The sequence below is a fragment of the Nannobrachium achirus genome (genome assembly GCF_963921795.1).
Source record: "Nannobrachium achirus genome assembly, chromosome: 17".
Classification (NCBI taxonomy): domain Eukaryota; kingdom Metazoa; phylum Chordata; class Actinopteri; order Myctophiformes; family Myctophidae; genus Nannobrachium; species Nannobrachium achirus.
Window position 1 is genome coordinate 41,340,221 of NC_137824.1, and position 13,873 is coordinate 41,354,093.

At 40.2% G+C, this 13,873-nt stretch overlaps 2 protein-coding genes across 2 annotated transcripts; one reads left to right on the plus strand and one right to left on the minus strand.

Moving 5' to 3' along the window:
* Positions 1 to 1,315: 1,315 nt before the first annotated feature.
* Positions 1,316 to 3,302, plus strand: LOC308301636 (gastrotropin-like; the record flags this gene model as incomplete). The annotated part of the gene is made up of 4 exons (XM_080745694.1): positions 1,316 to 1,382; positions 1,511 to 1,671; positions 2,288 to 2,377; positions 3,243 to 3,302. The coding sequence occupies 4 exons, from the start codon at positions 1,316 to 1,318 to the stop codon at positions 3,300 to 3,302; spliced, it is 378 nt and encodes a 125-aa protein (XP_080601820.1).
* A 4,124-nt stretch (positions 3,303 to 7,426) lies between these two features.
* LOC308301731 (urokinase plasminogen activator surface receptor-like) lies at positions 7,427 to 11,111 on the minus strand. The gene is made up of 4 exons (XM_080745817.1): positions 11,023 to 11,111; positions 10,774 to 10,902; positions 9,579 to 9,683; positions 7,427 to 7,963 (listed from the first exon to the last, which is right to left on the minus strand). The coding sequence occupies exons 1-4, from the start codon at positions 11,057 to 11,059 to the stop codon at positions 7,764 to 7,766; spliced, it is 471 nt and encodes a 156-aa protein (XP_080601943.1). The 5' UTR covers positions 11,060 to 11,111; the 3' UTR covers positions 7,427 to 7,763.
* Positions 11,112 to 13,873: the final 2,762 nt, after the last annotated feature.

The window sequence follows — 13,873 nt, forward strand, 5'->3', positions numbered from 1 at the left end:
TTGTTTTGTAGACCATTATTAAGGCCCATAAAAAATATCTGTCACGGATAAAAAAAAATATCTGTGACAGATATCTTTTTTATCTGTATCTTACCATCCACTTGAATGGAGAAAGAGCTTTTTTTTTATCTAGAGAAAGAGATTTTTTGTATCTGTTAGGCCCAGTGGGAATGGGCCTTTAATCCTGTGGGGGGAATTCAGTTTCAGCTTCACCCAGCCGATGGCTGCTCAGATGGTCATGATGAGCACTCGCTGAGGATCCGTTCTTTCTTGAATTAAATGCCTGGATCCCGAGGCTGGGTTTCAGGTGTCTTTGATCAGGGACACTTCGGCACCGAGATATAAGTCGGCCCAGGAGGCGAACCAGTGACCCTCTGCTTACCAGACAACCTCAACCAACCTTCTCATCAGCAGCTTGTGTGGCTCCCATGGCAACGACAGATGTCCTGGTGGCAGTGCTGGTGGTGCCCTTCAGTCTGGTGATCCCCTCCTGATTTATACTTGTCTTAAACGAACGCTGGCCTATGAATTAAGCTGTCTTCAGCGATTATCTGCCAGAGGAGAAAAAAGGAACAGTGACTCTATCCAGCAAAAGGATCTTGGATCCTCAGAACTCACCTTTTAAGCAGAATGTTTGATATGAAACCTGAGGAAGACCAGCTATGTTGAAACAAGATGCGTTTGTGTGCCAGATTGAGTATTGAAGATTGTTGAAGAGTACCCGGGATGTTTTTATTGATGTTATTACAGCTTGTGATAATGTAATATGAAACGAATAATTCCATGAGCCTTGACTTAACCATCAGTTATTTTATTCTGGACACATGTAAGCTTTCTGTTATTCTTTTTTATTATTATTTTTCTGTTCTTCATAATGGCCAATAATAAATTCAAATAAAAACAGGGATTTGGGTACACAAATCAGATAAAAGTCCAGATACATTCCTGGATGTCACGGTGCAGAAAGGGTTGTAAAGTATAGTTCAGTCTTTACCCAACTTGCACTGACTTGCAGTCCTTACTTCATGTATCATCATGATGCTGAACGCTGAAGAATTCCTACTCAACCTATAGCTTTGAGCCAACAGAGGACAACATCCTGCAATAGAAAACAACCAGCATACGTCTTGCTCAATCATACAGGGCTCCTTTGTCACACCTGGATCTGAGGTATGTGTGACAGGATTGGAAAAGGGAGGGAATTTGGCAGTGATCACTGCTAAACGTAAGGCATATCTGTACCTGAATGCCACTCCTCTCGTTTCACTCGCTCCTCAAACATTTCTTTCCTCTTCGCTCCTCTGCTTTCACCAACATGGCCTTCACTGGGAAATACGAGCTAGAGAGCCAAGAAAACTATGACGAATTTCTGCAAATCATCGGTACAGTATGATGTTACATTTTCTATTGATTCCTATGAAATGAGACTCATTAATGCATATATTTGACAGAGTGATTTGAGTAAACCTTTTCAATTGTCTGTTTTTGGAATGTTCTCGTTCTAAACTAGGTTTAACTAAAGCCAAGACAGATCATAAAGTGATAACAGAGGTGGTTCAGAAGGGTAATGATTTTACCTGGACACAGAGCATTCCCAACTGGACCTGGTCAAATGACTTTACTGCTGGCCAGGAGTGTGAACTGAAGACAATGTTAGGCCCCACATTCAAGGTGAGTGAATGGAATAGAGCAGGGGTCTTCAACATGTTCAGGCCAAGGACCCCTTAGTTGAGAGAGAGATGAAGCAGGGACCCCCACAACCTTCTCATAGATTCCATGTAGTTTCATTGTTTGACAGCACGATCGATCATCAGTGTATTTTGGATTCATGTCAATTTGTGTTTTCAGATATTTAACCACTTGAACCGTCCATACTCACAAAACTTGACCTTTCACTCTGTACTTAGTCTGCTCTTTTTCCCCTCTACACCAAAGCTCTTTGCCGAAAATAGCCGATCTACAAGCTCACAACGCCTCGCAGCGTGAGGCGTTATGAGCTTGTAGATCTGCTATTTTTGGCAAAGGTTCTCAGAATATGAACGCTAGGGTTCAAGTGGTTAATATAAAAAAGGAGAAAAAAGTTTCTATCACACAAAGATTTGGAGGACCCCCTGTAGTAACTCTGAGGACCACCTAGGGGTCCCGGTCCCCCTGTCGAAGACCCCTGGAATAGAGAATAATTTTATGACAAATTACACAAAATAAATGCTACTTACATAAGGTATGGTAAAAAGAAAAACAACAACAACAACACTTTCCTTGTTTTGTATATTTGTTCCACTTATAGGCCATGGTTCATTTGGAGGGAGGCAAGATTTCAATACAATTTCCACAATACCACTTCAGCGCTGAGATCAAAGAAGATAAACTTATAATGGTGAGCGCGGTAACCACACATTCACATTCACTGAATTACAAAGACATGACTACATAATCATGTGCAACAGTCTTTGCTAAGCAACAGCATTATTTGAACACAAATAGCCTCTCTATGCAAATATCTCATCAGTGAGACCTTTGGTTCTACTTGTGTAGTAGGAATAAATTATGATGCAGCATTTTTAAGTATCCTACCGTAAACCACTTGTTCTCAACCAGTGGTCCAAAAAAGAAAGAAGGAAAAGCATTGTGCCTTTGTTAAATGCATCAAATATATGTTTAGATAGTTTAAATAAAGTTATGAAATAATACAGTAACTGTTAAGGGATTGAGGTATTCGTAGCTGATCTACAAGCTCACAATTGGTCCTGATTCATCAAGCATTTTACGGCCAAATTACACACATACATACTGTATTTTGATCGTACCGGCATTCAGGACAATTCCCAAGTTAGGGGTCAGATTCAGCAATGTTTTTTTTTTTTTGTCTGGGATTTTGAAGGGATTTTGAAGGTAAGACAGAAATATAAGCCAGATTTAGTCACGTTATTTACACTATATTTACGACAAGATTGATGAATCGGGCCCATTGTGTCATGCTGCAACAGGTTGTGAGTTTGTAGTTTAGTTGTCAACTAATATTATATTGGCAACGTAGCTTTAAGATCATTAATGTTGATAAAAAATGAATAGAAATGACTGTGTTATGCCTTATATACTAAATATACAGCGTATACATTATACTGTTGTAGGGAGGTGGTCCTTGAGGGTTGTAAAACATGTGCTAGTGGTTGAAAGCTTCAAAATGTTTGAGAACCTCTGTCCTAAATCTTTACATATCCGTTCCCTGTCATGATTTTTAGAATTGCGTAACCCCAGGAGAGACCGGCGTGACATTCAAGCGGATTAGCAAGAGGATCTAATGTTGCAGCTCCCAACATGTCTCAACAGAAGCACTCAGAGAGGGAGGACACAGGGGCGGAGAGACAGAGAAGGCTTGCTCCGGTTACATTCCTCTTCGTGTACACTTAGAAATAGTCTGTTTTAAAGTGCAACCTTGTCTTTGTATTGTAGTCTAGATTAATTATAAAACCTTCAAAATTAGTTAAATGCATTTCTTTATTCTCAATAAAAAAAACACACGCCAGTATGACTTGTTTATGGCAGGGGTGGGCAACTTTGATGATGGAGAGGGCCACTATATTTTCATACTCACTCCAAAGGGCTACAATGCATATACAGTCAAAAATAGCTAAAATAGCCGTTCTACAAGCTCAAAACGCATCGCAGTGCAATGCGTTTTGAGCTTGTAGATAAGATCGGCTATTTTTTGCAATTTCTTTATTGGAATCCTAAATAATTTTGAATCCTGAAAAGTAACATTTTTATTTAATTGCAAATGCATTTATATATTCTCTTATGTTAACTTTATGAACTTAAATACAAATACATTGGACATGAAAAAGACTAGTAGGTCTACTAGTCATTAAGCTACTAATATAGACTGAAGTAATAAAAGCGGGTCATGTTTGCATGTTTGGAATTGTAACAGCTGAAATCAAAATAGTCACACACTGCAGTAACCTGAGTGCTGCATTAAGTGAAGGTGGGGGCCGCATGTGGCCCCCGGCCAGTTGCCCATGTATGGTTTATGGCATACATTGATTGTTGTACTAGTTAACATAAACTATCTATCGACTATGCATAACGTGAACTTTATTTCTTTCAAAGAGGTCAGATCATTCAAACCACAGTTTGATGCTGCATCCGTTCTTGCAATGGGTCTTGCTGTTCAGAATGTGCCCTTTATCCAAAAATGTTGCAGGCTTCACTTGAAATGTGATATTTTGTATTTGTTAATTCATAAAACTAATCAAAGCTTTCATTGAAATGATTGTAGTTCTCCTTTCATCTATATGACACACAAATGTCTTCAGCATTGTTGAGGTTAAGTGAATGAAGCAGTCAGCAGTACCGTATCATCATCACTCACCATGTACTGTATGTCCAAAACCGTTACTTTTCAGGGGGGAAAAAGGACCGGTGTTCCAATGGATTGTTATAATTATTTTTAACTGACATTATTTCACAACACAACACAGGGGTTAAGTTTGAAATGTATTTGTTGTGATATTTGATATATTTATTGGTTGATTAATGGATTATATGGCCTCCATTGAAGGGAGTGTTCATGCACACCTGTGCTCCATTATACCTAATTGCCTGAAAGCTAAACCATACCATAGCCTACCTGTGGGTTTGGGTAAAGTGGGAAATTGTGTCCTTTAATGTGATGTCAATATTGATGTGATGAAGTTGAGATCTGTGAAGACACTTTAAATGTGTCTTATATATTATTGTCTCTGGACATGGAAGAGTCTGGTTCATATATAGTTGTGGAATCAACTCAGAATTGGTACGGTCCAATGGGAGGGGCTTAGCCTTTAAGAGGGAATGTAGGACTGTGTGTGAGAGAGAGAGAGAGAACCCAATGCCAATTGCTGGCCACTGAGCTGTAGTCTATATAGTTTTATTTTCTTGATAACAATTTGCTGGACTTCAACGATGTCTTCACATGTTTTTGGCATCAAAGACTCTGACTTGCTACTTTTGATATTTTCCCATTTGGGTTTTTGAGTATTTTCATATATATATTTTTTAACTTTGTTTATTTGATTTTCAAATGAAGCATTTAAGGCAATGAAGTGGTACGATAATAAGAGTAGCAGCTTCTTTTGTACAAACATCAAATATACAACAGTACAAGGATTGCAGTTTTCACCCAAGACAACAATAAAAAAATATAGGATAAAGAAAAGTATTTTCAAGTATTTTGAGGTTAATTCAAGTGCCTTTTTGGTCAAACACTACCCTCACTCAGTGCAGAGTGTGACATCTGATTACATTATCACCAGAGCACACTGGCTGTATGGTGGCAATGTTGCTGTGCTATAGTTAAAAACAGTAGCCTATAGCTACATTGTTATATTGCCTAATTGCAATCTGTGCATAACCACCCGATGCCCAAGTTATCAGCCCATAGATTGGGCTCTAATCAGCACACACCATCCCATACAAATTTGGCCCATCAATCTATGGGCTCATTGGGCTGATAACTTGGGGATCGGGTGGCACAACCCCTGGTTCGGTCAATGATGCAGCAGACACGTTCACAGCTAGAGCCAGTGCTTTTACTGAGTTATGAGTAAAATATATGAAACACACGTGTTGTCACAGAGGCATGTCATTGGTTTCTCTCTCCAACTCCTACAAAGCTTGTGTCAGTAAAGCCCAAAACAGAATTAAGATGCCACTTAAAGCTATTACTTGATCTGACCACACTGTGGCACTATTTACTCATTTGAGTGTACTACATCAGGGTTCCTCAAACTCATAGTGATGCAAGTCCAGGGGTGCCTCAGAATACTTATATTGGAATTTAACCACTTATACTTAGTAAAACAGACCTGAGGTAAAAGAAAACAGTACTATTAAAGGAAACACATATGCATAGGCCTACTGTATTTGGAAACTTCTAAGAAACAGAATATTATCACATCAGTTAGGCTACTTGCATGACAATCCCAGCTGGGCCAGTAAAAATGTGAATCTGAACAGATTGACAGTCTGTCAGACTGTCACTGCCGGCTCCTCAACATTGACCATGTTGTCAACTTGGACATTTATTTCCCTTTTTGGTTTAGGTTTTTAGTTTTGTTTGCCTGATTTACCTTCATTTCTTTAGTTCTGTAACGCTGTGTTTAGTATGTTTTGTGTCTAAGTCTGAGTCCCGTTAGTCTGTTGATTCCACATGTCTTTTGTATCTTATTTTGTAGTCTAGTGGTCTTGTGCTTCATGTCTACCCCTTAGTATCCACCCTGATTATTTGTTAACCCTATAGTCACCTCACCTGTCGTTATTATAAAGTGCTACCTATACGTTTATTTTGTCAGCCCTATTGGTAACCTTTTGAATTGAAACTTGCCTGCCCACTTTTCCTGCATTTGGGTCCTATTCCACACCAGTAAATTAAGTGTCAGGGTTTTGCTGTCCATTCATTGCTTTGCTAGTCCTTTCTTTGTGAGAGGAAACCTAAAATCCATGTCATTGCGGCTAGACCAGTAATTTGTCTGTAACAGGAAGGTAATTGCATGTTGGATGAGGAGTAGCTTACACATCTGAAAGATGGTAGACCAAACCAGCCTAGTCTCAGGAAATAAACATGTGCAGATATGTGCCAATCTCCATGAGAGAGTGAGAGAGACTGGTCTCTTAAGAAAATTGGGCCATTATGGGAAGTGGACCAATCTTGAGCATGGTCGTTAAAGTTTTAGGGAAAGAGTAGGGAAATGTAGCAGAGGACAGAGGTCTCTTAAAACATTCTGTTCTTTGTGGACACCTTTCAAGTCTTTTCACTGTGTGACTTACAGCAGTGACTTACAGCATTGAGTCTTTCTAAGGCGCCGTACAGACATATGCGTGAAACATCTTCTCCGTATCGTCTGAGAATGGCCACTGGGACCGCTGTACTAATGCATTGTCAATGGAAGGTTGTTTGGTGTTTTGTCGTTGCCGTGTCTCTTGGCCAAAAGACAGGCTGTGGTTGAGCAAGAGACACGGCAACGACAAAAAACCAAACAACCTTCCATTGACAATGCATTAGTACGGCGCTCCCAGTGGCCATTCTCAGACGATACGGAGAAGATGTTTCACGCATATGTGTGAGTCCAGCCTAAGAGGATATTGTGAATTAGGTTTTCACTAGGAATTTCCAAGAATCTGTGGTATGCTTTTACTTCGAGGCATAAATGCAGATTCCACTCATAGTGAAACTAAAGTTGAGCACAGGTATCAAGATTTGTCATGTTCATGGGTGTATGTTTCACTTCACTTTGTGCATTTATCTGGCCTACAAACAAACACCACCTGGTGATATAAACTTGAGAGATTAATCGCACACAGACACACAAACTCACACACTTTTTTGTTTGGTCATTTTAAAATGCATTTTTATTTAAACATAACATGCACGTATTCTAACCAAATATTACAAAAAGACCAAATGGGCCTACCACGGGGCACAATCAAACTAAGCATATTTATTTAGGACCCCCCCACGAAGGGGTTATTCCTAAATAAATAATTTCAATCATCATATAAGCCAACACCACAGATGTTTTAAGAGCTAGAAACAACACAGTAGCAATTTGGATGGACATTGCAAGTCACATGCAGACTAATGGAGGACACAGAGCTAATGAGCAAAAATGAGTTTTCATATTTTAACGTGATAAGTTTATTTGGAGTTGGCTGTATGAACATATAGCAAGTTATACCGGTATGCTCATGAGGTAAGGGCAGACTGAAGCAGTGATAGGCTCCCTTCAGTTGAACAGAGCAACAGAGACCACTGGTGCTACCAGGAGCAAGAGGCTAACAGCAATGCTTCTTCCACCGTTGCACATGTTACCCTCACAGCAGGTTGCCTTTGAAACTCTCATGACTCCGATGTCGATAATATTTGACCTACACATGCTTGCTTGGGCACAGCCCATCACTTTCATCGGTTTGCCGTTAGTCTCCGCTGTGAACAACAAAAACAAAACACATTGCTTTAATGTCTGCTTCACTCATGATTTAATGGGCACTCAACTTCTGAAATCTGAACCATAACTCCAGTTACTGTTTGGTATAGCCTAGCCCTGAAACATGATGGTCATGGTTCCGGGTTGACATGGTTTCGGGCAGAGCGACTTAATTAGCCCCTTACAGCTACACAAACATTCAGCTTTCCCAGTCTATAAAGTCTCACACGTGTCTAAATACGGTACGCCCTACTATGTGAGACTTTATTAAGCACTTTGTTTGTGAAATCTGAATGTTTTTAGCTGTAGGCTAAGGGACTAAAACCATGTCAACCCGGAGCCCAACAGCAAAACCTGAATCTTGATAGCAGTATTCCAGCCACAGTATTAGAACAGTGGTTCTTAAAGTTATACTATGTAACTTTTTTTATAAAACATATCTTAAAATTGTCCTAACTATTAAATCGCTAAAGTTTTAGAACCCCCACTCTGTTAATTTCAGCTCCCAAAGCCTTTTCTTTATATGTGTTCTACTGAGCCCTGGTGGCCGTGACCGGGGCTGTTTTTCCCGGCAAAATTACGTCATATGCATCATTCTGTACACGTGTCTCCCTACCGGCCAATCAAAGCCCAGATCATACACTGCTGAGCTCTTCAGGAAGTACACTGCAGTGTTTACACTGGCCTAGGAGTCTATCATGTAACTCCCCAACCGAGGCTCGTAGAGGGACACGAAAGACCTCTATGGATAGGTCTCGGCGAGGCGAGGCGGACGCGGTGGTCTGAATGCCCGGTCCGCGGCGAAAAACGGCCGAAAAAAGCAGGCGCGACCGCGGTTTGCTCTACTGCTACTGACCACTAGTTGAGCAACTTACACAGTATAGCTTTAAAGTGGATTCCAGGGACTTTGTGGCCAATTGTGGGTTCCTTTATGGGGGTCTAAATTGATCCATACAAGTCTGTAACTCATCCATTGGTTGTAGTGAGAGAGACAACCGAACCCCCTTATAAAACTGGGTATTACCTATTTGAAGCCCAGTCCTGCAACCAACCGACACATGCACCCACACAGCACATGAGTGAGCTATATCAACCAATTGGGTCGGGGCCCAGTTGTGGCTCGCTAACACATTTCTATTCTAAAAAAAAAAAGCAATGTTTAGTGATAACAAGTAGTGATAATAGCCAATCTACAAGCAAAGTGATGTGTTGTGAGCTTGTAGATCTGCTATTTTCACTAGTTTGTGTCCCAGGCAAATGTCTAATTTCTCTTTTGGGGCACAGTCTAAAACGTTTGGGAACCACTGCTCTATAACATACGGTAGTATACTTGACTCACATTATGTACAAGTCATTATATTACTGCCTGTATTTAACACAAATACAAAATTAGCTGCTGAGCAAGAGCAGTGTGTGGGATTTTCTGTTCATGAAATAGTTTTCTCACGATTGTTTCAGTTTTCACTGTCCAACGCACCTGCATCCGAATTAAGTTTATGTGCAAATACTTCCTTTACATGTATTTAACACTAGAAAAACCTTTGAACATTCATCTGAGCTTAGGGATGTGAAAGATGTGCGTAAAGGTCATATATAAAGCCAAAAGCTCATTACCATATCCTGACATGCAGCGATCCTCAGCCCCAGAACAGGATAATTCTATAGAGCAGTTGTTGCCAGAGCAAGTGTAGCACTTCATGTCATTGGTCGTCATTGGAACTGTATACGGATACAATTTAGAAAAGGTCATATAGAATCTATATGTTATAGATGATGATTTCTTCAAGTTCAACCCTGAACCCTATATTATACCAACAAAACACCTTTCACATTCACAAGTGGGAACTGTCTATAGTTAAAACACAAGTTTATTGCACTTGGTCTCCAGCACAGCTAAAGGTTATGCAAGGTAGTCACCTTGGAGGTAGCTTACGGTAGGTTTTTATGAATGTCTTAGAGAGAACGGTGCCCAGCGTAGTCGTGCGGATTTGACCAATATCCCCATATAGGCAAATAGAGATCCAAATGTCTATATGTGAGCATCTTGTGTGGAATGGCGGTAGGTTTCACTGATTTTATGTTTTTGTTTTTATTTCAATTGCTTGTTTAATTTTTGTCATTTGGTATGGGATATGGACCTGCAATAAAGATTGAACTGAATATATCTTGTCACGCTCATGTCTATGACTCAACCATAACCATAAGCATTTCCCAATGCAGCTATGCCCAAGAGTATGTTGCCTAACATACCAGTCAGCTCCAATTATGGTCACAAAAGGGGGCATGCTCATTTTTGGGCCTAAAAGGGATACAGAGCGTCAGTTACAGAGATGCCCATATATGGTCATATATTATATTTATTTTAAGAAGTAGGCTATTTTAGTAGTAGCTACTATGCAAAGTTAGGTTAGTAGTCTGTGGCCTCAAGTTTATTTTCTGCTTTGTTGCATATGTTTTACATTTGACATTTAGGGCTCTATTATGATCCAGGTCTTATGCCTTATGCCTTAACTTCTTTGCCTTTTTTTTTTACTATATATACATATTTTCTTTTTACATTTCAAATAGCTGATCTGCAAGCTCACAACGTGCAGATGTAGATCAGCATTTGAAGTATTTAAAAATGTTTTTCAAAATAGTAAGAAAAGGCAAAGAAGTTAAGGCATAAGGCATAAGACCTGGATCATAATAGAGCCCATAGTGTTAAGAATAAAGGAACATCTAAACCAACACCTGACTGTCGTGTCCTTCCCATTCACACACCTGTGTCTAGTAGTTATTGTGCAGACTTGTGTTTAGAGGTACCTACTTGCGGGAGACTCAGAGTTGCAGAGGGCCCCGTCGCAGCACATGGCGTATGCACGCCGGGATCCAAAGTTCATTGAGCCATTGACACACATCTTATCCCCGCAAGACTTCATAGTCATATTCTTGCCACCTTAAAACAAACAGAACATTAGTCTTTCTGCCAAATTATGTCTTATTTGTATATTATAAAATGACTGTAATCTATGGCAGTTTTACCTCACTAAATGAAATAGAGAGTTTAAACCCCTACCCGGCGTATACATGACAGTTGCTGCAGCACATTTCATCCCAGGACAGTCTACTTGCGTTTTGCAGGGTTCCTGCTTGCACGTACCGTTATAACATTTCATGGCATAGCCTATAAGATATCAGGTATGATCAGGTTAACGTTTAAAACTAATGTCAATTTTACACACAGCTTGAAATGATACTACAAAATAACATAAAAGACGGACAGGAATATTATGTTTCAGGCCCTTGGACCCAGCTTTATATTGCTGCGTGGCCCTGTTTTTACTGTAGCCTATATCAATGACCTGATATGAATGTGTGAGGATTTCACTCTGAAATGACCTAAACAATAGTGGCGTTTCCATAAAGCCACTTTTTGCGCATTAACGGCTTATTCGCAAAATGTTTTTATGGAAACACTTCAAAATGCGAATAAACTTTCATTATCCGCAAAAAATGTTATCCGCTTGGAGGAGGAGGATTTTGAGCCTTTATCGAATAAACTAAATGCGCTTAAGTGAATGGAAACGGGTCAGACAATAAATGCGAATAGATTATGACGTTCTAGGTCCATTTCCCCTGCCGCTTTGTCCATGGTTAGCCCACAAAACAAACCTGTTGTTTGTTACACACGGAGTGACACGGACCATGTGTAAATTCCTCCCGTTTTCACCTCAAGCCATCGGTGGCGAGCGAACCCTTCCTCATCCCACGGTGTTGCGTGCCTGAAGTGCCCAATCTACAAGCTCACAGGCACAGCAGCTCGCATCCACGTCTCCGCGCCGCGTTGTGAGCTTGCAGATCGGCCACCTGACCTTCCAGAGGAAGGTCAGGTTTTCCCGGTGAACCGGTAGCTTTATGTATTGAGAGGAACTCTTGCCAATTTCGTAAGAGACTCGTCGCCAATTGTAATATATTTAAAAGTTATTTGGGGCCATGATGATGACTGATAATCAATCCCTTCTTCCCACTACTAGACAGCGACCGAGTCACAGCAGTCAGACGTGCAGACGATGCAGTGCTCAGGTTCGGTCTGAAAAAAATCAGCCCGATCAACTCTTGCGACCGTCGCTAATTCGAATGACACCCGCAAATGGAAACATGCTAAATTCGCTTTGTCTTAATGCGTATTTCTGATAATTCGCTTCCCTAATTCGAATACGTTTATGGAAACGCCACTAATGTAGCATGTTTTTGTTATAGTATTATTAACTTTTAAAAGGTACATTTCCCCGAAAAAACATCTAGTGAAAGAGACTTAAACCCCAGAAGATAAAGACATTAAAGGTGCTGTATAAATGGTATGTATGATTAATATGAGCAGGAGTAATAGTGTATTTGATCAATAATAGAGCTCTTCCCATCTACCCAGCTCTTTAGTAAGCAGATTTATTTTTTCTTTTCTTTTTTTCAGGTCAGGATATCAAGTTCGCAATAAGCAGAGAGAACTCTTACAGGATGCAGGAGAAGCAAGTGATTTCCAAATGAATGAGCAAGGTTGGAACTGGAAAACAAGCTGATAAATGATTTGGGGTTCTCTCTCTTGATATGTAGCCCACCTGAAAATATATTTTCTGTTTAAGAGCTGGACGGACGAGCAGACCCCTATTACTGAACAAACACTCTATACAGCATGGGTCTTCAACAGGGGGTCCAGGAAAGAGTTACTACAGGGGGCTGCCCTTTTACAGAGCCAAAGGTCAAGTTTACCAAGTATTGAGAAATGGTTAAATGTCTGACAATGAATGAATAGAAAAGATAACGCGTAAACAACCAAAAACATTAATGTACACATGCACCTCAATGAGCCTATGAAGCTATCTATGAAATCTATGAGAAAAAACAACAACATTACTTTAGTTAGTTTAATAAATGAATAAATAAATAAATGCTTGCCTTTCGGGATGAGCATAAACCCAAGGATCAGTACGAGCAGCAGATGCATAGTGTTGGACAGAGAGGTTCAAATGAAAGATTGGACCGGGAGACAGCTTTTAATACGTCTTTAAAGGGGTAGGTGTAGGCTTAATGTCTTTTGCAAGTTGTTCCTGTCCCTGGCCACAGAAGGGATGACGACAGACCCGATACCAACAGCAATGTTTTGGGGAACTTTTGACAGAATATGTGGTGAGCAGAGTTGGTGTTGTAAGCAGCAAATGTTTTTTGAGCGGTGGTCACAACGCTCCTATACGTGGCCGTGTGTGTGGGTATGTCTGTCTCCGTGTCTGTCTGTTTGTCTGTCTGTCTGTCTGTAGCCTGCAGTAACCTTTTCTGACCACACATGTTAAGGGAGGGGCGCTGTTGTTCAGGCCAGGCCAGACCAGGCACACACACACACACACACACACACACACACACACACACACACACACACACACACACACACACACACACACACAGGGGGGAAGGGGGGGGGGGGGGGAGGGGGGGAACCACCGCTCAGTTCACACGGGTGTGATTTTTATTTGAGCAAATTACATGAAGTCAGAAATATACAAACGTATACACGAAAGACTGTATACGTGCAACAATGCATGCTCTTTTTTCTCTAATTCTCTTTTTCTTTTTTTCCACAAAAAATCTAAAACAAATGTTATACATGAGAAAAACACACAATAAAACAATTAACAAAATTAATAATAATAATAATAATATACAATACAATACAAACAATACAAAACAAAACATACAATCATGATCCTAAGATGTAATAGGTAAATACAATATGAAGCGAATTTCTGTTAACTCTATCCTTTATAAATGTCTCTGAAAGTCCCATCCCCCTTCCCAAACTACCCTACTCTACCATCAGTGACACCTGACCATCCAAGTACTGTATAGCTTATGTTACTGATGCAAGGTATTCTATT

Bases quoted from the DNA above. Each gene is read 5' to 3' on its own strand.
- LOC308301731 (XM_080745817.1), bottom strand. From the start codon at position 11,059: ATGAAATGTGCTGCAGCAACTGTCATGTATACGCCGG. The intron at 9,684-10,773 runs GTAGGTACCTCT...ATCCGTATACAG, and splicing joins CAACTCTGAGTCTCCCGCAA to TTCCAATGACGACCAATGAC. The intron at 7,964-9,578 runs GTAATGAGCTTT...TGTTGTTCACAG, and splicing joins TCGCTGCATGTCAGGATATG to CGGAGACTAACGGCAAACCG.